Source organism: Pinus tabuliformis, chromosome Q (genome assembly GCF_031772625.1).
Source record: "Pinus tabuliformis cultivar Carrire ecotype Pingquan chromosome Q, CPIR1, whole genome shotgun sequence".
Taxonomy (NCBI): Eukaryota; Viridiplantae; Streptophyta; class Pinopsida; order Pinales; family Pinaceae; genus Pinus; species Pinus tabuliformis.
Genome location: NC_142296.1, coordinates 1,020,579,518 through 1,020,601,732, shown reverse-complemented (window position 1 = coordinate 1,020,601,732; position 22,215 = coordinate 1,020,579,518). Strand labels below are relative to the sequence as shown.

At 39.4% G+C, this 22,215-nt stretch overlaps 1 protein-coding gene across 16 annotated transcripts in view; it reads right to left on the bottom strand.

Annotated features, from left to right (window-relative positions):
• The window catches only part of LOC149222965 (uncharacterized), a 380,581-nt gene that overhangs the window by 278,459 nt on the left and 79,907 nt on the right, over positions 1-22,215 (bottom strand). For all 16 annotated transcript variants that reach the window (XR_016249451.1, XM_089385682.1, XM_089385683.1 and 13 more), the window contains exon 5: positions 14,674-14,759. Coding sequence is in view for 15 of the 16 variants with exons in the window: in XM_089385682.1 (XP_089241808.1) it covers positions 14,674-14,759 (86 nt within the window). In the remaining variant the exon portion in view is untranslated. The remainder of the gene's footprint in view (positions 1-14,673; positions 14,760-22,215) is intronic.

The following is a 22,215-nucleotide window of genomic DNA, read 5'->3' as shown; positions in this document are numbered from 1 at the left end:
AAGAATCACACTACACTACTTTTCCCTAAGATTCTTCAACACCTCTCGGAGATATCAAGGTACAAGGTTCTCGAAGGCGCAGAATCAAGCTTCTCATATCGCCAGTGCCATCCACTATTATAGTCATATTTGAGTTTGCAGTAATGAAACTTATGGTTTTGTTTTGGCTACCATGCTATACCAATATTGTTGAACTCCATCTAAAGAAGCAGAAGCATATACATGATTTTCCATCATTGGCAATGGGGGGAGTCTCTTCCCAAGATGGTTGAAGTCTCTTAAATTGAGCATCCATATATCATACTCGATGAGTGTCTTTGATGCAACAGATAGAGTGAGAAAATACTCAGTGAGTGTCGCACACGAACTTGGTATCGTTGTGTTTACTTTTAATGAATATAGGCTCTAGAAGCCTTTTGTGATGCAACCCTCGCCAATGTTGTTGTCCCCCCCAGAGGGTACGCATATCCAAAGGCTGCACTTGCCTCGAGTTCGCATTCGATAATTAAGGGACAAAATTAGAGCCCGTGACAGAATATTCGAAGGTTTGTGAATACGTTCATTGTAAATTGGAAAATGATGTATAATAGCTTCATTCCACTTCTTGTTTATTGCCTTCAAAACTAGTCTTTTTTTCCATGGTAATCTATATAACCGTGGAATAACTTCACCCCAAACCACTTCATCTATAAATCCAACGATTAAATCTCTATCTCCTGCAGATACAATAACAATAACTCTCTCCTTGCAACCTAGAATACCCTCCTCAATTTTGATCTTTGCACCTGTCTCTTGCCTGCTTTGCTTTATAATGTTGCTTCCCTTGCCAATTATACCTCTAGTCTTTGATGTTGAAGAAAGTGTAACTAGGTTCGGTCTTCATGTCATTATAATTATGATTTTGAATTTATTATTATACCTTGCTGCATGGGTTTCATGAGCAAGAAGTTTATTTTATAGATGGCTCCCAATGAGAGCCTTCGTATTTATTATTAAAGAGTCAAAATCATGAAGAGCTCTTCTTGAGCAAATATAAAATGTATATGAGTCAACCTAGAGTCTAGATCAGCCCTCCAAGACAAGCACAATCCTCATGAAGAAGGCAGCAAGAAAAACAATGAAGAGAGCAGCTATGTCAGCCTCAAAATATATATTAATATCAAGTCGGCTCATAAAAAGGTGACACATCGGTTCAATGGACATGTTGGTTTATTATGGAGACGTAACAACTATATATACCCCGCTGGAGTCACCACAGGAAAACAGAATTTCGAGCATACCTCTGCAACTTCGTATGGCACAGTGAGTGTAGGAATCTCGGACAAGATACAGTGGTACAGAATCTCGAGCAAGCACAAGAGTACAGACACTTTAGATTCTCTCGGAAGGGTACAAGGATCTAATCCACATTACAGGAGGACACTGTCTTGTGGAAAACTTTAGTGAATAGATTACAGTCTCGATCTAACTATGATGACAATCTCAGTGCAAGAATGTCACTGTCTCTTATGCAAGTATGAGGTGGTTGACCACAATTAAGAAATTGAAAGAACCTAGGAATGGAATGTGTGGAGAAGGAAGAGATCGTGAGATATGCAACCCTGATGATGGCAATCAACATCCAAAAGACCAAAAAGACTTAGCTAGGAAATCTCCCAGAAAGATATGAAGACTTTGATGGAAAAGATGAAGACCCTTGACAATGGATATCTTTGGAAGATGTGTCAACATGTATGCAAGATGTTGATACCCACAGAAATATGTCATGATGAAAAGCCATCTCGTAAGGTATGATTTAATTTAATATGCTTTGATTTCTTGAATAATATTTGGATAAGTTCATGCAAGACTACTCAAACAAGAGTTGTAGATACAGGCACAACTAGCATTCATGTGATGGATGAAAGAAGCGTGATGAGAAAGAAGCAGTCATATGACGAAGATTCCAGATATGAAGAAGGCCACTTTCCATGAAGAAAGGAATGACATGACGGACTAAGGAGGAAAGTGATCGATGGTTGTTGCCCCACAAGTAAGAAGCTCAACTAAATTTCATGACATCAAGGACAGAAGTTGATCAAGCAGCCGAAGAACCCACGAAGAAGAAGTTATTGATGTATAGAAGAGTCCCTAGCTAAGAGGGAGCTCTGACAAGCTCCTGATTGAAAGGGAGCTTGGGCATATCTTCCGCAGTTGAGAGGGAGAGATAGACACAACATTCTTGTCTTCACTTTGGAAGAAAGAATGGAGGATTGGGTAATCATCTGGCATCTGATGCTCTTTGAGGATGTGTAGGGCATCCAAGACAAGAGTAGGCAAGAGGACCGATATTCTTTGAGAGTTGGGAACCCAAGATAAGAATAGTCCTAGAAGGTCATACTCAGTGAATACCCGGGTGGGTATGTACCTTGAGAGACAATGATGAAGGTGTCTATAGTCATTGGTCTCGCCAACATTGTGCTCTGATATAATGAGAGAAAGAGTTGCCAATCAAGGCCTTGCAGTGGAAACAATGTTGGTTACTATAATGCTATACAGATGGGTTACCAATCTGATTCTTCTTATGAGAAATTCTTCAGATTGAGAATGACCAAGTACCATTATGAATACCTCCCTAGTTAAGAGGGAGTGTTGAAGAAAGTGTAACTAGGTTCGGTCTTCATGTCATTATAATTTTGATTTTGAATTTATTATTATACCTTGTTGTAAGGGTTTCATGAGCAAGAAGTTTATTTTATAGATGGCTCCCATTGAGAGCCTTAGGATTTATTATTAAAGAGTCAAAGACATGAAGAGCTCTTCTTGAGCAAATATAAAATGTATATGAGTCAACCTAGAGTATAGATCAGCCCTCCAAGACAAGCACAATCTGCTTGAAGAAGGAAGCAAGCAAAACAATGAAGAGAGCAGCTATGTCGGCCTCAAAATATATATTAATATCAAGTTGGCTCATAAAAAGGTGACACATCAATTCAATGGACATGTCGGCTTATTATGGAGACGTAACAACTATATATACCCAGCTGGAGTCACCACAGGAAAACAGAATTTTAGACATACCTCTGCAACTTTGGATGGCATAGTGAGTGCAGGAATCTCGAACAAGATATAGTGGTAGAGAATCTCGGGAAAGCATGGGAGTACAGACACTTCGGATTGTCTCATATGGGTACAAGGATCTAATCCGCATTACAGGAGGACATTGTCTTGTGGAAAACTTCAGTGAGTAGATTACAGTCTCGGTCTAACTATGATGACAATCTCGATGCAAGAATGTCATTGTCTCGGTATAGATAAGATGATAAAGATCACAGTGCTAATCACTGTCTCAACATATCAGATGGAGAAGATACACTCACTGTCTCGGCACAACTGTGATCTCACAAGTAATACACTCTCAGCATACTAACTACAGTCATGACCTTAATAGATAAGATCACTGTCTCGATGAATCTAAGTGCAGCTCTCCTATATATATATCAGATCTCTTTGTTATGAAGATCTCGGTGAGGATATAGCAGTGATGAAGATCTTTGTGATAGTGCAGCAAGGTGCAATAATGATGTAACAGTAATGGTGGTAGAGATGATCTCAGTATGCAGCAATGATCTAAGTAAAGATGGAACAATGATGAAGCAGCAGTGATGATGATCTCAGCAGTGACAAAGAAGAGGATTGTTGTCTTAGTCTTGGAGTGGCATGATAGGTCAAGGGTCATGGTCTTGGTATTCGTCAATTGGAATCTCTATAAGAAGAATTTTGTGTGGGTTTTCCTCTCCAAGAGGGAGAGGTTTTGGCCCTGGCAGAAAGCCAATATCATGTGTTCTTGTCTCTTTGATTTTGGTAGCTATTTGATGAGAAGACACACTCTAATAATCAATTATAATAACATGTGAAGATTGTGCTAAGAAGTAAAGTTAAATAACTCACAAATAGTTATCATGCAAGAAGAATCTCATTAACCCTACATTTTCCCTAGATTCTTCAACATTTGACCCATCACAAAGTATACAAAAAATTGCTTTATCGAGTCCAATTTTCAGAGGAGGTGGTGGGATCTTACACATCTGTATTACATTAATTTCACCAATTGTATCAAAAACTTTCTTCAAATCTTCTCATCATCTTCTTTATCAAGACCATTTATAAAAATTTCAGATTGCTTTTGTTTCTTCCTTTCCCTTAATGGAGCAAGCGTGTCATTAGTTTCATGTTTATTATCTTTGTTAGCTATTGCAAATGCAGGTTCATCATTATTTTGTTCTGCATCCTCCTCTTCTATAGGTTGGCTTGTTTCATTCAGGTGATACATAGGGTCCTTGACATTTTCCTCACCTTTAGTAGCATCCACTTATTTTCCAAGAATACCCTCTTCATAATTATCTTTTTGAAAAATATCATCTTCTTTTTCTTCTTCTACTTTGACATGCTCAGTATTATCTTCAACACTCAAGTCAACTGCAGTTTTTGTGCCTTCAAAATCATCATCGAACGATTCTGCATTTGAATCATTGTCAGAGTCGCTTTCCTTTTCTATGACACATTATTTTTCCTAGTGAGAGCATTCTTTATTGTTAGTCTCTTTCATGTCAATGTCAACTTCCATTGTAGGTGTTGAATCTGGTGTTTTGAAAGCTTTTAATGATTCTGTAAATGATTTTTTTATTTGTTGTATTTGTTGTAATGCTTCTCCAATTTCATTTAATAGTTTAGATTTATGATATTCACTTAATTCCATGATTTCAGGACCTAAACTTAATGGCAGATTGTGCAGCGGATAACATCCAGGGATCGAATGGCTCTAATACCACTGAAGTGACAAAACTTAGAGTTGTTTGTGCTTTAAACTGTTAAATACACAATGTATTGTAAGTAATAATTTTATTAATAAGATCAAATGTACAAGTATATTGAATGTCGCAATGAAGGCCCGCTTATATACCTAGGCAGGTGCCCCTTTATGAGTGGGCATGTCTTCTAGACATGCCTTTTCATTTAACTAATGCTTATTTAAATAATCATTACTTTGATTATTTATTATTTACATTTATTTTTATTTATTTCATTTTATATGAATTATATTTGTAACAAAACACCATTATGAGCTCAAGGCCCCAATTTTGGAAGGGAAGCCTTCTTTGAAGTATTAAATAGCCATTTACATTTAAGCTTTGTTCGCTTTAATGCAAAAATGATTATTTTCCCTAATGACAGGTTACTTTCACTAGACTTTACGTTGTAATTGTTAAGTGGTTCAACAGCCCATGACCTGAGCAACTTTCCCACAGGTACCCAGGCACTAGAGAAGTATATTAACACCCACAAGTGAAGTGTTGAGAGCCTCGAATCTCTGAGCAACAAAAACACATCATGCATGCCCCTGGACACCTCCTGCACCAAGGTGTTCTGCCACTTTGCACTACATTTGATGATTCTTCATGATGATACACCTAGACCCAGCACGCCCCTAGACCGGCCTTAGCACCTTATGAGGGATGGTAGTTGATTCAGGTCCCATATGTGGATGGCCTCACCTTCAGAGACTTGGGATGGCTAGTAGCACCTGAAAGTTCAACCTCTTTTAGCTACATCAACCTCCTAGGGCAAAGTTTTGGGCCCTACCCAAGCATGTGAATGTATGGGTGCCAAACCCCAGAGAACCAATGGTCAATTGGACCTGAAGAATGGAGGTGGAATATGGTCTTGTAATGTAAGATGGAAAGTGGTAAGTATGGATTATGGATAGATAGAACAACGCTATCTCAATCAAGGCTTCTCATGTAGTGCCCCTCCTATACCCATTGGGCCATTAGGAGAGGTCCCACTAGATTAGGATCAAATATTAACCCGCACTTAAACTGAGGGAACAAGATCACAGTCAAAACCCCTCCTTCCATTTCACCCATAATCCATATCAAATGCCTAAATACAAACAAGCATAAGCCCCTTGTTGGAAATACTGAGAGGGGGGGTGAATCAGTATTTCTTTTTCCGACTAGTGTTGTACTAGTTACAACATTTATATTCAAAACACAAGATGAACAACAAGAATAAATGCTTTTATTAATATAATCTTTGCAGTAAAATAGATACAATATATAGATGGTTACAATCAGTTGCCAAGCACCAACTTGGACTTTTGTGAGGCTCCAACCTCCAGAGCTCCAACTCTATTTCGCCAAGGCACCAATCTTGGACTTAAAAGCACCAACTCCCAAGGACTTCTATCCTTCCAATTTCTGAGACACCAGTCCCAAGGACTCCTATCCTTCCTATCTCTGAGGCACCAATCCCAAAGACTCCAATCCCTCTTACTTCTGAGGCATCAACCCCAAGGACTTCAATCCTACTTATTTCTGACGCACCAGCCCCAAGGAAACCGACCCAATCTTGTTAAGGCACATTTGATCGTAATGTTCTTCTCTCAGGACTCTTCATTACTAAGTTCTATCTGTTTATGGCTTCATTGTAGCCTCCATGCCACAGCATCAATGACAACCAGTCTTCTTATGAAGTAGTCTTTACAACTCCTCATACTGCCCCACACAGAGTCTCCAATAGCCTTCATGACCTCTGATAATGTCTTCACACAGCTTTAGTCAATCTACTGTTAGCTGCACTAAGCTCTGCATAAAGAACAACTTTTTGTTCAAGCATCTGTTCTAATGCCACGGTGAATGCTTCAGCATGACTGTTTCTCTGCTGACTACTTCTCCCCTTTGATTGTCTATTGTCCTGTTGGTCCTTCGGCCCTCTTTCTGTTCTACTAGACCCTCTAACTTCTTTCAACTGTTTCAACAACACAACAACCAACCCAGTCAAACAATTCTTTGTTTTCTTATACCTGACACCCCTGGCCTTTGGCTTCCTTTCTCCGCAGGCTCTTTGGCTTCCTCAACGCTCGCTTATCCTATCAGCTTCCTCCTCAGTCGCTGTCATTTCCTCTGCGCTCGCTTGCTTCTTCAGCTTCCCGGCTTTCAGTTTCCTCTATCTATTCGAGCTCACCAGCACTCCTGAGACACGTTGATTCAACGGCGAGGACCGAATGATCCACGGAGAACACATATTCCCAGTTAAAACTGTAACAGCATTCCTTTTGACAATAATTACAGGCATACATAGGACTTTACAGTGTAACGAACATGCCATGTCCCAATCGCAATCGCAATCGGCTTGATTCAGCCTACTGAACTATCGTTCAGGCCTCCTGAACTATCGGGAGCATTCCTTAGTGTATTTCTGCCTCCAAACACCATGCAAGCCAAATATTCAATTACACAGGAAATAGGAGCAAAAACAGGCAAAAAGGCTAAAGGGTGGACTTCAAGAATCAATACACCTGCATCTATACTGTATCGGGTCCGCAATATAATCACAATCGGCGCTCAAGACTTCCGGGGTCCTTTATACATCGAGACCATGGCATCGCCGATGGCCGACGACCGATCCTCCACTGGACGCGATATTATATTAAGCCCATCTATAATGTTGCATCGGGTCCGGTCTTGCAATCGCAATTGGCGCTTGCCCTTGGCGGAGGTCTGATGCGATATCGCTAATCACTATTAGCTATTGCAATGGGCCGCTTAACACTTTATGACTTCCGCTCCCGAAGTGCCGATGCGATATACGTCGACAATCGCAAATCGCAAAGGTTCAGGGCTCGACGTTAACGTAGGCCACTCGCTTATAGCGATGCGATAATATGTGCCGGACCCGATAGGACTCAACACTCCCGTGCATAAAATTTCAAGTCCACTTTCCCAAATCCGCTAAGTGTTTAGCGTGATTTCTCTGTGTAAAAGGCATTCGGCGATAAACAAGTAAATACATAGGGGTGATGCTATATGGGTTCTACGGGCTCGATAGCGTTAACACTTCCGCCTCCAATAGTGTATTTGCAATACACCCAAGTCTTTTTGCCCCCAATGGTGTTAAACGCATATATATATATATATGGGTTTATGCCTCTGATAATGTTAAACGCATATATATGGGTTTATGCCTCCGATAGTGTTAAATACATATATATATATATATATATGATATATGCTCCTGATAGTGTATTCCTTTGGCATTCTTGCTCCGATAGCTCCAGATAGTTGTTAAATGCATCCATTGCTCCTCTGATGGCTCCCGATAGTGCAATTGCACACATACATGTGATTTCTGCTCCCGATAGCTGTTAAATGCATGCATATAAGCTCTCCGATGGCTCTGTTTTGCTCTCTGCTTCCTCTGTTTGCTCTGTTTTGGCATATATATATGGCTCCTCCTGTAGCTCCTCTTATGCTTCGTGGGCATGTATTACATGCAATGCTCCTTCCATATGGCTCCTCTTGCTCCAATGTGGCTCCTCTAGCTTGGCAATGTCTTTCAAAAACCTCCTCTTATACCTTCATACCTAGATGGCTTCTGCCTCTTCCAATATGCCTCTCTTGCTCTGATATTTTGTAATATGCTTTGATATGCCTCCTTTGTTAACTCCTCTAGCTTATGGCTTAACTATCTTGATGGCCTTGCTCTTGTCTCTTCATGGATCTGTTCTGCTCAGTGTTTTACGAAACGGCCGTACCGGTACGGAAACGGTCGTTTCGTTCCGTTTCGTTGCAAAAAACCTTGACCCGGTGGCTGACCCGGGCTCCGAGTCAGCTGACTCGCCGAGTCAGCCAATGAATCGGCCGAGTCATAGCTGACCCGGTCAACCCGGCCGGGTCCCGTCATGACTCGGCCGTACCAATAAAAACCGGCTGTGGCAGCGTATTTACCCAAAAAAAATGACTTTTTTGCTGTTTTTTAATAAAGTTAGTTAGGGTTTGTGGAGCTGAAAGGGTTATTGTGATTTGTTTAATGCTTTTGGGGTCCATTTCCCCTCCCAAACTCTATTTAAGACAGCCAAATGCTCTCATTTCACTCACAGCAGTCTTATGCATTTGAGTGAGAGTCTTCTTTGAGAGTTAGTGAGCAGTTCTTGAGCTTGTTTTGGAGCAGCAGTGAGGAGTCTTGGAGGAGCATTGTAGCTGGAGTGAGGAGCTTCTTGGGCAGCCATTTGGAGCAGCATTGAGGAGCTGATTTTTGGAGCAAGCTTGAGGAGGCAGTTTGTGCCTGGAGGTATTTTTTTCCACCTCTATAAATCTGTTTTTACTTAGTAAATTTTAGGTGCATATCAAGATAGCTTAGAGAGTGTTTTTAGTCAAATAAATGAACATTGAATCAATTTTATTTTATTTTTTTCATTTTCAGATTGTTTTCCTAGTCAAAAAATGGCACCTAGAGCAAAGGATCCTGCTTGGGCATATGTTGAAATGGTTGATGATGAGATGTGTTGCAAGTTTTGCCATAGGAAAATTAAGTCAGGTCCTGGGGGGATTAATAGGCTGAAACAACACTTGGCAGGGATTAAAGGCAATATTACTGCATGTAAATCTGAGGAAATTGGGGAGATTAGAAAGAATTTGTTGGAAAGCTTTGAAAAATTTAATGCAGAAAAGACTAGGCAAAAAGAGATACAGGCTGAAATTGGGAGGAAGAGGGAGATACAAAGAATGATGGCTGCCAACCCCCACTATGAGTTTGAGGGTTCTTCCTCTATCCCTCAAACTGATGCATCAAACCCTTTCCGTTATGTTCCTCCCTCTTTTGCTTCTGTTCAAGATAAGGGAAAGGGTAGAATGAAGGGTGATGGGACTATCAAAAGTTTTTTCACTCACTCAGGCTCCTCTCCATCAGATGCACATGGTCCTGAAGTTAGTAAAGGTCTTGCTCAGCCCACTTTAGATGACCATTGGAAGAAAGAATTGAGGGAGACTGCTTGTGACTACATAGCTAGATGGTGGTATGATGCTGATATCCCCTTTAATGCTGCTCGTTCACCATATTATGAGCCTATGTTTGAGGCCATACATGCTGCTGGAAAAGGCTTCAAAGGCCCTACTATGCAAGAGCTAAGGGGGTTTCGTTTGCAGAAAGAAATTAAATCAATTAATGAGTATTTGCATGATTTCAAGGAATCATGGGCAAGAACAGGGTGTACCATCATGTCAGATGGATGGACTGATCAAAGAAACCGTACCATCATAAACTTTCTTGTCTTCTGCCCACAGGGAACCATGTTTTTAAAATCAGTTGATGCATCTGATAAGGTAAAAGATGGCCACTTGTTGTTTCAGCTATTGGATGAGGTTATTCAGGATGTGGGGGTGGCTAATGTTGTTCAAATCATCACAGACAATGCCTCTAACTATGTTCTTGCTGGTAGACTGTTAGAGGAAAAACACAAGACCATCTTTTGGACCCCATGCGCTGCACATTGCATAGACCTCATGCTTGAGGATATTGGAAAATTAGATTGGGTCAGAAACACTGTAGATAATGCCAAAAGCATAACAAAATTTATCTACAATCATACACTGGTTTTGAGTCTCATGAGGAAACACACTGGAGGCAAGGATATTATTAGGCCTGCCATCACTAGATTTGCTACACATTTTTTGACATTGCAATCTATGCTTTCCCAACATAGAAACTTGCAAAAGATGTTTTCTAGTGATGATTGGAATCAAAGCAGTTGGTCTAACAAACCAGAAGGCAGAGAATTGAAAAGGAAAGTCCATGATGAAACTTTTTGGAGAAAGACAGCAGAGATTGTGAAGCTTGCTGAGCCACTAGTTAAGGTGTTGCGGTTGGTGGATGGGGAAAGGTTGGCTATGGGCTTCATTTATGAGGCTATGGATCAAGCAAAGGAGCAAATAAAGACAGCATACAAGGATAGAGTGGCAAAGTATGGGCCCATTTGGGCAATCATTGATGAAAGATGGAACAATCAACTCCATCGCCCTATACATGCAGCTGGGTATTTTTTGAACCCACGGTATCATTATAAAGCTAAGGAGTCAGGAGCTTTGAGGGGGGAGGTCAGAGATGGACTGGTTGATTGCATTGAGCGCATGGTCCCATCGGAGTCTGATCAGCTGCTGATACATCAGCAGGTCACATCCTTCAGCAATGCAACAGGTACCTTTGGGAAGAACCTAGCAAAGATTGCAAGAGAAGCAGATGAGCCAGGTAAACAAAAATTTCAATTTTCAATTTCTTAATGGTTTTACTTTTTTTATTAAAGTTTGTTAAATCATTTATAATTTGAAAGTTAGATATAATTTGTAATTTTGTTGAGCTTCAGCCTTCATCTAACTCATAATTCATTACATTCCTATGTTTTTTGCAGCACAATGGTGGGAGGCCTTTGGTGGTCAGTGCCCTGAATTGCAAAGGTTTGCAATTCGTATTTTGAGTCAAACTTGCAGTGCATCTGGGTGTGAGCGCAATTGGTCTGTCTTTGAGAGGATTCACACAAAGAAGAGAAACCGTTTGGAGCAAAAACAGTTGAATGATCTAGTTTTTGTCCAATACAACCTTCGGCTCAGACGGAACCAATTGCTGAACAAAAGACCTGATTCAGATCCCATTGTGTTGGAAGACATTGATCCAACATCAAATTGGGTAGTGGAGAGTCGTCTACCAGAGTTTGATCCTGATGAGGATCTTGATGAACTTGATGTTGGAGATCCACTGCAGCATGTTCAGTTGAATGCAGATCCCAATCCACCAGCCTCAGTCTCACAGCCAGCTAGTAGGACTCCAGTTGTAGGTGCTTCGCCTTCCTCTGCTCAGCCACGACAGAAGCGCAGCCGCATTTGTACTCTATCTCAGCTTGCATCTGCTGCACAGCCTAGTGGTACTGGCACCACTTCTACAGTTGCAGTTGGAGACGATGATGATGAGGAGGAGCCATGGGGCCCCTTGTCTGACTCTGATGATGATGATCCAGAGATTGGTCGAGATGATCTTGGCTCCTCTGGCAGTAGCTACTAGCCTCCTTGGTTATTTGTATTTTGTTTTGACTCTTGAGTCTTTGATCATGTATGACAGACTACAGTTGACTATGTATTTACTATTGCCATTGGGTACCACCGTACCATTTTGATATAATGGATTGGTTCATGAGCCTACTTTGATCATATGTTGTCTTCCATGTATATTATAATGTTGTGTGTTTGGAAACTTGAATGAAAATCTTTAAAATTATGTTTAAAATATTTAAAATTATGTTTTTTTATAAAAAAAATAAATATTTAATGTATTTTTTACAACGACCGAGTCATTGAAATCGAGCCGGCCGAGTCATTACCGAGTCCGAGTCCGAGTCCGAGTCGATCCTCGGCCGAGTCCGAATCCGAGTCCGAGTTGTAAAACATTGGTTCTGCTTCCCCTTGGCTTCATATCATCATCTAGTATCTAGAATATTGCCATATTGACATCAATGACAACCTAGGTCAACACCCCTAATTGCAAAATTAATAATGTACCTTTTGATCGAAAGCCCACCTCAATCCATGTGCTCTAACTGGATGGGTGAGAAGTATAGACCGATGCAGGTGGTGGAGATATAATGGCACATCATCATCTAGTGGTGGTTGTTAAGGGATGCATGGTTCGTCGGTTGGGTGTAGAGAATAGGAGGAAAGTTTTCTCCTATAGGGCTATTTATTATGGTGGGTAACACAGCGAAAGATCCTTTTGACTTTCCTTCTTTTGACATCAGATGTTAGAGTATCCCTCACTGGTAAATTCCCCTTCGGATCATACAGTTCGAGCCCACAATGGTTCTAAAGGACTTTGATAGCAAGTCAATGCTATGTTTGCCCCCTTCACCCTCAATCGTTAGACTCAAGAGTTCTTGACGTCATCGGCCTCATTATCTAATCTCTCTCTCTCTCTCTCTCACAACAGGTTCTTGAGTTGCCCAAACTCAATTGGTATTTCATAACACCGTACCTTTGTCACAGTTTTATATATTTATACATATGTTTGATGTTATACCTATGTAGGTTTCTTTCTTTATATTAGTTTTAGCATTCATGGGAGTTGCACTTGCACTCCCACATTGTATTCATATTGGTTGTACTCCTCAATCCCATTGACCTACTTTTGTGGTCATTGGACACTAATATAATTATCTTATCTGATCTCCTCGTAAGTGCTCCATGTCAAATGACCTTTTAGTCCTTTACAATGAGCCTTATCTGTCTATTTTTCAATTTGGACCAGACCAACCTCATCAATAATAAAGGTCATTCTTTAAGAAATATTTTCCTTTAGTTAAGACCCCTTTCATTAGGGCCAACCTCTTTAACGATAAATGTAATGCCCAAATTTGTCAGTTTCTAGTGTACCACACCTCCTTTATGCTTAGGCATTCCTCCACAAGGGTCATTTATTATGTTTGAAGCGGGTTTTGGATATGTCAAGGGTGTTTTAGTATCACTCCAACAAGGATGTTTTCCTTGAAGCTCTCCCAATTTGCACATCAAAGATTCAAGTGGTAACATGACAAACTACTCTTGGTGACCAACCTTCCTGCACTGTTAGCCCCAAATTCACCATCTAGAACATCAAGATGGCTGAAATTGCAAGAGGCCTCAAGATCAAATCTCCATCACAATATACAGAAAATAAACTCCCCAGTGCTTAAACAGTGGATGGATGAAATCTCATGATCAGCTTCTTCTCAACCTTGGACGTTAGGAGAGTTGCAGGATGACATCATTCTTGGTTCAAGGCTTCTCTCTAGTTGACATTCATCTCATTCTTTTGGCTTCTTCATGCTTGGCCTCCTCTCTTTGTATCCCTTTTCTCTCCCATCTATTGCTCATCCTGCTTCTTCAGAGAGATGCTTTGGCACTCCCCCAGATATGATCTCTGTTTCTCTTACTGTTTTGCTTTCAGAGATGTGTTAACACCCCCAATGCTCATTTGATCTTGTTGTTATACCTTTTACAGTCCCATTAGCCAAGTTTGGCCATTTGTGGACATTAATATTTATATTAAATTAGATATTGAACATAGGGAATCACACAAATTGATAGTTCTACAATGATTGTCATTCTCTAAATTGATTAAATGGAAATCATAGGTGCAGAATCATCTAATAGCCACGTATATGGTTTCTTAGTTTTCATACAGTTCATATGTTAAGGAGAGGTCTTTGAGAGGAATACCTACGAAGTATGATGAGTTTCAAGAATAAATCAGGCTTCCACACTTGGCATCTAAGACCAAAATATCAGTTGCAGAAGAAAGGAAAATGAGAATGATAATGATTCATATAAACTGTTAGATTTAACCAAAAATATATATATATGGGTTCCTTTGAAAACTGAAAGGCTGGACAACCGATACCCATTTATCACTGCTTGGTGTATAACATCTGCTCCTATATTAAAGTGTTGCATCTTCCAATTTTTCTGGAAAGGAGGACAAATTCGTTTCAAAGCAATATGTAAAGCTTAGAACACCTTTCCTTCAATGGAAATAAAATGACCTGGGATATCTATTCATCTCCTATATTAATATCTGAAAGAATATTAGCAAAAATTTACTTGACCATAGCAGATGACCAAACAAAGGGGAAAGAATACACTCCTTACTTTGTTACCCATGGCAAAAGTACTTTATAGGATATTTGCATAAATTGTGATAAGAACTTATCATATTATTACTAAAGAAAGAAAATTTGAAATAGCGACTTTAGAAAAGAAGAAGAAATTTAATAGTTAATGGCACCTAATCAATTGAGATCAAAGAATATTTCAAACAAAAGAGCATCGATTGTACCTTTTTGCCATATGCATCATTGACAGGGGATATGTAACCCCCAAGAACCACATATCCATCTGATAGCAATTGATCCCTAGCCAGTTCTAGAGTAAAAGGTACAGATCAAAAATTAAGACAATTTGCAAGTAAAAGTGAAAAGTACTCTGAAATACCTTAACCGCTGAACACATTGAAAGCTTTTTCCAGTTTTTAAGAGTAAAAAGAAGGGAGAAAAGGCACAGCATACCATTAAAATAAATAAGCCCCATAGCAGTCATGACATAAAAGATAGCATGTATACATTTCCCTCTTCATAAAAGAAACATTATTCCTTTTAAAAATTTACTTTCAAAGATAAAATATGCATCATATTTTGAACAGAACAATCTACTGCACATCCTGAAGCTCCACACACTTTGCAGCACACTCAGAGGGAAGTAAATTTGGAAATAACTAAAGCCCCAAGAGATGCAGTTGTTGCTCCGAGGAGGAAAGAACAATGAATAAATTGAGACCCTATAAAGTAGAAAGTAAGCCTTCATATAGAGGAGAAGCCACACATCTCAAAGTGGAAACTAAATGGCCCCCACTATGCATTGAAGTTATCATCAATAATTTTAGCCAGTATAGTTAAGTATCTGCCAGAATGCAAATCAAAATTTGAAGCATAATTCCAGAGACATTTCTGAATATAAAATAGAATGTTACCTGAAAAAACCTACAAAAACAATCTCTCCAAGATCAACCCTAATCATGCAAGTAAAGTAATACACATAGAACATGATGGATGAAAGCATTGTCTACAAAGATAACAACCACCTAATAATTATCCCATTTTGTGGTCATACAATAGAGAGATCACAAATTCATTATTTCAGAAAAAAGGATGTTGTTTGTACAAGCATCCCAACTTGATGCACTTAACTAATAGAATTTTGGAAGAAATGACCAAATTTTGTGACAGATTGATCTCCCTTCATCTCGAACCTTCACCTTGCACCCATCATTGCAAGTTAGCTTGCTATGCAGCATACTCAAAATTTACAGGAGAAGTTGGTAATGCATTCTTGATATTCAGTAGCTTGAGTGAGAGGACTGTTATCCACCAAAAAGTGGGTAACCCATAGGAGAAATTTTCCTCCTCCTTGGATAGCCATCCAACTAGCAGCCCTATTGATCAGAACATGACATGATGCCATAGATCCTCCATATTGCTCTGGTCAGATTTTTTTCTCCCATCTGGCATTCCTTCTTGAAGGAAGGTGGGTCATCCATCGGCAAGTACTAACCATTTTGAAATCATGTGCTTTTACTTAATGTTTTGGGGCATAGTGATATAAATCAAGGGGTGATCCAGATGATTGACTGATCTTGACTGTATTCTTGTTCCCTCACTTCACCTAGGACTCAAGAGGTTAGTCTTTGACTCTATTCTAGTGGGACCTACTCTAAGACCTTAGGGTTATAGGAAAGACACTACTAGGGAGGCTCTGACTGAAGTAGTGTGCCCATGATATTCCATACTCACCACTTTCCATCATTCCCTCTATTCAATATCCATTCTTCGAGCGGGTGGTCATTGGTCATGGGATATGCCACATTCTCATCCTCATCCTTGAGTATGGGCTAGAAACTTTTCCGTGGAGCTTGATGCAGCTAAAAGAAAGGTAAAAGTAAAAGAAAGCCACCATGAAAGAAAAAGATGAATTACAAAACATGGATGGGACAAAAATTAGTGCACGGGAAAAATCCTAGCATGAGATCTACCCCCCTCATTAGCCATCACCTGGTTCCTAGAGCACTTGATGCTCCATACACAAAAAGGGTCCCTTGTATTGTCCCAAACCTGATGAGCAATAAACCGCCTCATCATTAAGGGGTAATAAATGCTAAATCCCTCAAATGCAAGCTCGGGCTCCTGAGCTATTCACCCAAATCAAAACATTACAATAAAGAAGTAAAAGGCGCACTAAAGGGGGGGAAAGCAGGCCAAGGAAAGGGGTAACTCTTGCCTCCATGATTGCTCACTCCTTACATCTATACACTCAACAAGTTGGACCACCATTAGTTGGTCACTTGGTTATGGCACCTTGCCCTAAAGTCATGCCCACTCCATTGCTACCATCATCAGTTGTACCTATAGATTGATGGGGTAACCTGGGACATGTTACTTCCCATTGGGGGTTGGAAACACTTAATAGGAGTATCCATCTAGCCATCCCTAACATAAGAAAGGGAACACTTATACGGGACTTGGTCTAGTTAGATATTTGAGGGTGATCTTTGTGTGAAGTATTGGTTGTGCCCCTAACATTAAGTATGGTCCACTATGATGCATCCATGGTTTTTGTTACCTAATGATTGTTGATTTACACAAGATCTTGAGGAGGTTTTCCAGGGAGGCTTTGTTAGGTTTTGTCAATAGATGGCTTCTTGAGGTGATTGCCCCACCTCCTAAGCAAAGCAGTAGAGGCCATACTCTCCACTGCAGAGAGAGAGAGAGAGAGAGAGAGAGAGAGAGAGAGTGACTTTGAAGATGTAGCATTGCCTACCAAGAGTAGCGCATTGAGTTGTTGATGACTTCACATGATGCTTAACACCCGAGGGACCCCCAGATGTTGAGATGATGAGCCCATAGTACTTGGTGTTGGAGATATTGATGATGTGCCCAGTGGACCCAGGATGCCCTCAAGCTAGCCTTGACACTGTTTGATGGGCATCACTTGTTCTAGAGCCTAGATAATGATGGTCATCCTTGAGATGACAAGGGAGGGCTTATACGTGACCTTGGAGCCCCAATGCTTGAGTTATTGAGTGCCATGTCACCCCTCTTCCTCCTTCGAGGGTGATGTAGGATACCATGGACATGATATGTTGGCATAGAGTGACTTTGGATAGCTTGCACATGATCCTTGAGATGCATTTTGGAGTATGGAACATTCATTAGCCCTTATTACACCTTTTGTCAGCTTATTGAGGTCATTTAAAGGATGACCTCATGCTTTAGGAGCATTTATTCCTAAACGTGCGAACTTTTATGGCACTTGTGTTATTGTTTTGAGCTATGAGGTTGACTTGTAACGTCTTTCTTGTGGAACACTTAAAGTAAACTTGTCAATGGGGCTTTTTAGTAAATTATTGTAAAAAGGAGTGGGAGAAGGTTCATATAAATAGAGCCTACCCCTCAATTGTCTTTTCATCATAACACATGTAATTTGGCCTCTCCTAAAGAGAGTGGGACTTGAGTCTTTGTGGATGCAACTTGTTATTTGAAATCATTTTTGCTTGGAGACATTATTTCGGGATTCAAAGAAGAGATCTTGTGGAAGATTTTTGTAGGTTTATTGTCTATCATTAAAATTTTGCATGCTTTGATGTTTAAAGTAGGGATTCACTTGTTCCATGACTAAATGCTTATCATTGCTGAAATTTTGCTTCATAATTGCATGTAAAATTGTCTTCTTCAAAACATATAAGGAAACTCTATACGTGCAGACCTTATACTTAATTTCTCCTCTCACAAGAATAATAATTAGGGTTTAGAAGTGGACGCCCTAGAGCATCCGCCCTTACTCTATTGTCCTTCCTTCGAATTTTATGCCATAAGATTCCATTAGCCCTTCTAGGAGAAGGTGTCAGTCCAAAAGTGTTTTCATCACCTTAAAAACTAAATAAAATCCTTTTCTTATTCTCCCTCCTAGACAGCTAGGGCAGCCACTAGGGTTTAGGAGTTGGTTTATGTGTAAAAGTGTTGTTTAATTACTTGAGGGTGGCCTTGAATTGTAGGCTAGTCTCTATAAATCTTATAAAAGCAAAATCTAGCATAGTGGATAGCCTTGCATGCCCTAGAAGGGCTGATGTCACCTTCTATTTTTTGTTGTTTATGCATATGTAACAGCCCTAAAGTTTTTTACCCTAGTTCAGCCCTAGTCTTTATTTGAAACCCTTGTTGATTTCTTGTTGAAGATCATTTGGAAGGATTTTCTTGTTAAAATCTTAAAGTTCTAAACAGAAACTTGAAAATTCTTTGCAAAAACTTGAAAGTACTTTGCAGAAAGTTGAATGTACTTTGCAAAAAACTGAACGTTCTATTGTGGAACTTAAAAGTACATTTTAGAAAACTAAAATTTCTATGTTGTTACAATTACTTAGAATGCAGATTTCTTCTTCAAAACTTTTCAGATCAACAATTGTAGATAGAACATAAACTTAAGGATCATATGAAAACAACCTAGCAAGAATATGACACACTCATATTTAGGTCCAATGACCAGGGCAAAACCCATCAAAGGGGAAAACTCGAATGATTCTTCTTCTATTAGATTTCTTCAATTGTTTAGCAAAGTACAGAGAGAGAGAGAGAATGAGAATGATTAAAGTCGCCAATGTCTAATCAACTTGCAGCCTATGTTGCCAGGAAATGTGGGTTCGGGGATGGGGACAAGAACGAGTACACATTTTTTGAAACAGGGTGCGTGGGTTCGTCGGGAGTGTATTATAATTTATATGTATAATATATAAATATTATATTTTATAAATTATAATATATATGAATTTGTATATTTTCCAACTTTAAACAAAAAAACTAAAATATTTATGACTTAAACTTTAAAGATTTAAACATGCACATCATTGAACATTCAACATTCACATTGAAATTTCAAAATTTCTAGTTTGATATCAAGTGTAAATTGAAGTTTACGTATTAATAAGAATCATGATATATGTCCATTGTCATACTACTTTCAAAATTTTCTTTAAGGCATCTCTAAACATGAACTAGGAAATTTCAAAATATCAAAATAAAAATAGTGAACAATGGCTTCCTCAAGCCATGTCATCAGCATCACTTAGATCTTCAGTCAGCATGCTCTCCAGGTAGGAATCACTCTCATCTTGAGGCTCCTGCTCATCCATAGCAACTAGAGGTAGCTCAATAAGGCCATCTGGTTGTATCTCCTCGTCCACACATAGCATCCTCTGTGTATTGGTCCCATCTCTTGAAAGGACCCTCCTTGTACCCAGGGTCTTTTCGAGATATGAGACGAAGTGTGATATGAATGTACACTAAGTTCTTTGCCTTCTTTGAGCCCAACCTATTTCTCTTTACTGAATGGATAAAGGCATAAGTACTTGAATTCCTCTCGCAAGATGAAGAACTATCTACCTGGAATATTAGGGGAAGCCCATTAAATTAATTAAAAATTTAAAAATAAATACTAAAATGAAAATTTAAAAATTAATACAGAAATTTAATTGAAAAATAAGATGAGGAGCTTCAAACTAGCTACCTGTCCAAGTAACCGTATGGCAAATTGTTGCAACTCAACAGCATCAACACCATGAAGCCACCACCAATCAACTGGATCCCTCTTCTTGCATCTATCGGCCAGATATGCATGTGAACCAAAGACACCTCGGCCATGTGAAAATTGGGCAAACTGAGATCGAATGTCAGAGGCTTCTTCTATACAACCATAAATTTTGTTGATAGTGGTCAAGAATCCTTTGAACACCTCTCTATCTTGGGAAGAGGCCCCCTTCCTGTTGTGGGATCATACCATTTTGGATTAACTACATAAGCTGCCATATGAAGAGGGGTGTTCAGTTTATTCCACTGCCCATGTATAAACTCTTTCAGTTGTGACCATAAAGTAGGATCCTTCCTACCTGTGACGGTTTGCATCCTCTCACACATGGAGTCCATGTTCTCATAAATCTCACCTAAACATGGACTATTTTTGTCTGCATAGCGGATCATATCACAAATTGGTTCTATAATTTCCACAACAAATTTGGCATCAACCTCTTATTGTCACAATATATAACTGTTGTGTCTAGAACTTGCTCAAATAGTGCTCCAAAAAGCTTTCTCAGCCAAACTGCCTCACAACTAGCCATGCTAGCAACAACGTACTCAACTTCGGTTGTACTCAGTGTAACAGACTTATGCTTTCTACTCAACCAAGAGATCATCGCAGATCCCAAGCTAAAACAGCACTCAGAAGTGTTATTTCTATCAGCAGAGTTATCAACCTGATCAGCATAGTATATCCATGAAGTCTTACATTTTTAGTTGTGTATTTCAATCCTAGATTGATAGTTCCATGCAAGTATCTGAGTACATGTTTTGCATCAATCCAATGGGCATGATGTTGAAGAATGTAAATAGTGTCGGTCTTCATAATTATATTTGATTTATCATGTAAAAATATGTTTTATTGTGTAAGAAAAAATATTTTGAAGCACAAGTTTCATGCTCTTTTATTTATTTTCTAGATCATAGCCTCCATTGAAGGCTTCTAGGTTTTGTCATGAGTCATAAGAATCATTGTCACATTTATTAGACCCTTCTTGGGCTTTTGTATCATGTAAAGAAAATTATTTTTGAGTCAAAAATGTCATTTGTCACCTCCTCACCAAGTCGGCCCTATCCTGATAAAGTCGGCCCAGATTAGGGCTATTCGACCTAGCATAAGCAATATAAATAGAAGTGGAGCTTGACCTATTTGGCATCATCTCATTCACAAGTTCGATCTGCAATTCAAGGACAAGAAAAGGAGAGTGAAGTCAAGGAGAAGGAAGATAGAAGCTAAGGAAGACCAAATCGAAGTTCTTGGGCATCTCTCTCGCACGTGCGAAGTTCTCTAGGGTTTCTAGGCAAGTTGCAGTGACCGAAATTTCTGAAGTAGTTGCAGGTTCGAAATTTTGTAGCTGGGGGGGGCAAAATTCTGGATAGAAGCTGCATTTGAGAAGTTGTGTCCTTGGAGACATTGGCAGAGATCATCGACTTGGAGGGCTGATTTGGTGATTGGAGGAGGTCTTTGCGTAGGTCAAAAGGGTCTTTGATTATCTCATTTGAATCTAATATTAGAAGAGTTTGATTGGGTTTTCCCCTAGATATGGGTTTTGCCCTAGTTGAGTGCATATATCTTGTGTTCCTTGTCCTTGTGATCTTCAAACATTTTGATTTGGTAATTGCTTGATGAAATAATTAAGAAGTAAAAAAAGCCAACACACATCACAAGTAATTATCAAGAAAAGAGGAATCAAACCCTAATATCTACATGCATTGATTTCTCAACATGGTATTAGAGCTAAGGTGAAGGAAAGACTATTTGAAGATCACTTTGTTGGCTATCACTTGAAGGAAGGAAAGCAATCTTGATAGAAAAGATCACTCTCTCAATGGCAAGTTATTTGAAGATGGGACTCAATCTCTTGAGAATTGCACGAAACTTGGTTGGAAGGATTCATATACAATCTATATAGGAGAGTCAAGAGTGAAGGATTCTTGGCTGCATTTACAGGTACACTTGATGATGACAATGCATGGATTATTGATAGTGGAGCCTCAAGACACATGACAAGCAAAAGTGGAGGAAGGCTACATCTCAACAACATTCTCTATGTACCAAGTTGGGATAGGGTTGCTTTTGTAGATGGTAAAGTTTTGGTTTGGGGAAAGAATTCTAGTTTTGATAAAGCAAGGGTTATTGGGATTCGTGAAGGAAGATTATATAGAGTTATAATTGTTGAATTGCCATAACCCTGGTATCT